We start from the raw sequence: 2,561 nt of genomic DNA, 5'->3' as shown, positions 1-2,561 counted from the left end.
GTAAGAGGACAGCTGCAGAGAATGTCTTTTTGGTTGGCCGAAGGCCATGGAACTTAACTTCATACCAACTTATCATTGAAACTAAATTCTCGTCTCCTGGCTAAAGGAGGCCTATAACAATTCACAGAGCTGTGAGCAAATGAGCAAATGAGGTGGAGGCGTAGAAACCCCTTTGTGTTCAAGGTGGGTGGGTTGTAGGGTCAGTGGAGCGATGGCGGGTCAGCGGGGTGTTGGCAGGTCGGCGGAGCGTAGGCGGGTCAGTAGAGCGTAGGTCGGTCAGTAGCGCGTTGGTCGGTCAGTAGAGCGTTGGTCGGTCAGCAGACATTGGTCGGTCAGCAGACATTGGTCTGTCGGTCAGTAGAGCATTGGTCGGTCAGCAGAGCGTAGGTGGGTCAGTAGAGCGTTGGTGGGTCAGTACTTTGTTGGTCGGTCGGTAGAGCGATGTCCGGTAGGTAAAGCACATCTGTAATATAATTATTGATAACAGTTAAACGCAGTCAATTGAATTTAGATAGTTTGGTTGAACCTTTCGTTCCCCTTTAAATGATTTTCTGATTGAACTGAACTGAGTGGTGTGAGGAAGATGAGCTGTTGTCGCTTTGCGTCCCAGCGGCGTGTAAGATCCTTGGTACGCACTGCGTTCATCAGCGTTCTCTCCTCTTTTCACAATATTTTATTTCACATGGTAACAACGTTTGCCCTCTGAAATCTCCTTATCTTTGAAGATCAGGAGTGATTCACTGTGATTTATGAGTTTTCACTAAATATCTCTGGTTTCCTCAAAACAGGCTTAAAACGAAACATTTGCCGTTTCTTAGTCCCCAGTGAGTTTTATTGTAACTCAGCTTTTCAAAGAATAGTTTGGAGTCTCAAATTTGGAGGAAAGCAAATTTTCTGCTTTACATTTTCTGAAGCCCAATAATTAAAAAATCTTCATGTTTCAGTCAGTATAAATTTTTAAAAAGCAGATTATAAGGGATTAGGTGCTAATCCTTAAACCTTAAGCTGACTTTAAACTGCTTGGTTTAAGGTTTTATTTGACCTTAAATGAGCAAATCTAATATATTTAAATGTTCCCTTTGCTCTGATCTGTATTTCTCAAGGCTGCATCTTCTAGTCAAACTGCTGTTTAGTAACATCCAGTGTTTAATAACTTTGTTTTGTCTCTTTGTCTTTCCCAATAGTATAATCAATGGTTTTGCTCTGCCTCTGAAAGCAGAACATAAGCAGTTCCTGGTTAAAGTCTTGATCCCGCTTCATACGGTCCGGAGTCTGTCCCTCTTCCATGCTCAAGTAAGGCCACTTTCACTTCTGTCCCGCATTTAAACTGTTCTGCAACATGTTTGTGAACCAAGGAAGTTTAATATAAAAATCAACATCCTTTGGTGTGTTACTCAAAGGCTGAAACTCTTTGTTGGTTCCGCACTGATAATGAAAGTAAAACCCCAAATGTTGTGAAATTAATAGAACCTAATGAATGAGCATTAGGAATAACCTTTGAATATTACTTCACACGACTGACTTTTTAAATAAACTACAAAGTAATGAAACAAGTCTGGTCAAAATCAGCATTACCTGAAACTTCATATAACTTCTGTTTTTTTTTTTGTTTTTTTTTTTGTTTTTTTAACCATTGCAGTTTAATGCTGTGCAGCTGAAATGTCATATGAAAAAGTTTGGGCACCCCTATTAATCTTAATTATTTCTAAATATTTGGGTGTTTGCAGCTTCTATTTCCGTTTGATATATCTAATAACTGATGGACACAGTAATATTCTACTATTGAATTTAGGTTCATTGAACTAACAGAACATGTGCTATACATAATTTTATTGATTTGTTTACCCTTTACTACTTTTCCTGACTCACTGAAACACAAAATTGGTTTGGTAACTTCATTAGGATTTGAACTTCATAGCCAGGTGCAAGTTGTTCTCCTGTTTGAATCTCCTCTAAAGATTTATCATGGGCGCCTCAGAACAACTCTCACATGATCTGAAAACAAAGATTGTTCAACATAGTCGTTCAGGGGAAGGATAAAAAAAGTCTCAGAGATTTGAACTGTGAGGAACATAGGAAGGAAATGGAAGACCACAGGGACAGTTATGGTCATGGACAACCCACAGACCGCCTCCAACCCACAGACCACTCCCAACCCACAGACCACCCCCAAAGACCTGCTGCAGATGGTGTCACTCTGTATCGTTCAACAATTCAGTGCACTTTGCACCAGGAGAAGCTGTATGTGATGCGCCAGAAGCCTTTTCTGCAAGAACGTCATAAACAGAATTGCTTGAGGTTTGCAAAAGCACATTTAGACAAGCCAGCTTCAGTTTGGAATAAGGTCCTGTGGACTGATGAAACAAAGATTGAGTTGTTTGTTCATAAAAAAAGGAACACAGCCCACTGTAAAATTAGGCGGAGGTTCCATCATGCTTTGGGGCTGCGTTGCCACTGCTGGAACTGGGAATCTTGTTAAAGTTGAGGGTTGCATGGATTCCACTCAGTATCAGCAGATTCTTGAGCATAATGTTCAACATTCAGTTAGGAAGTTGAAGTTA

The 2,561-nt window shown here is 40.5% G+C and overlaps 1 protein-coding gene across 1 annotated transcript in view; it reads left to right on the top strand.

Annotated features, from left to right (window-relative positions):
• Positions 1 to 2,561, top strand: part of LOC107084853 (serine/threonine-protein phosphatase 2A 56 kDa regulatory subunit epsilon isoform-like) — a 37,553-nt gene that overhangs the window by 24,226 nt on the left and 10,766 nt on the right. Inside the window, exons 7-8 of the mRNA XM_015374901.1 lie at positions 1,185 to 1,318; positions 2,077 to 2,189. Coding sequence (XP_015230387.1) covers positions 1,185 to 1,318; positions 2,077 to 2,189 — 247 coding nt within the window. The remainder of the gene's footprint in view (positions 1 to 1,184; positions 1,319 to 2,076; positions 2,190 to 2,561) is intronic.

This window comes from Cyprinodon variegatus, unplaced genomic scaffold (assembly GCF_000732505.1).
Source record: "Cyprinodon variegatus isolate N-32 unplaced genomic scaffold, C_variegatus-1.0 Scaffold110, whole genome shotgun sequence".
Taxonomy (NCBI): Eukaryota; Metazoa; Chordata; class Actinopteri; order Cyprinodontiformes; family Cyprinodontidae; genus Cyprinodon; species Cyprinodon variegatus.
Note: the sequence above shows the minus strand (reverse complement) of the source record. Positions and strands in the feature narration are given on the sequence as shown.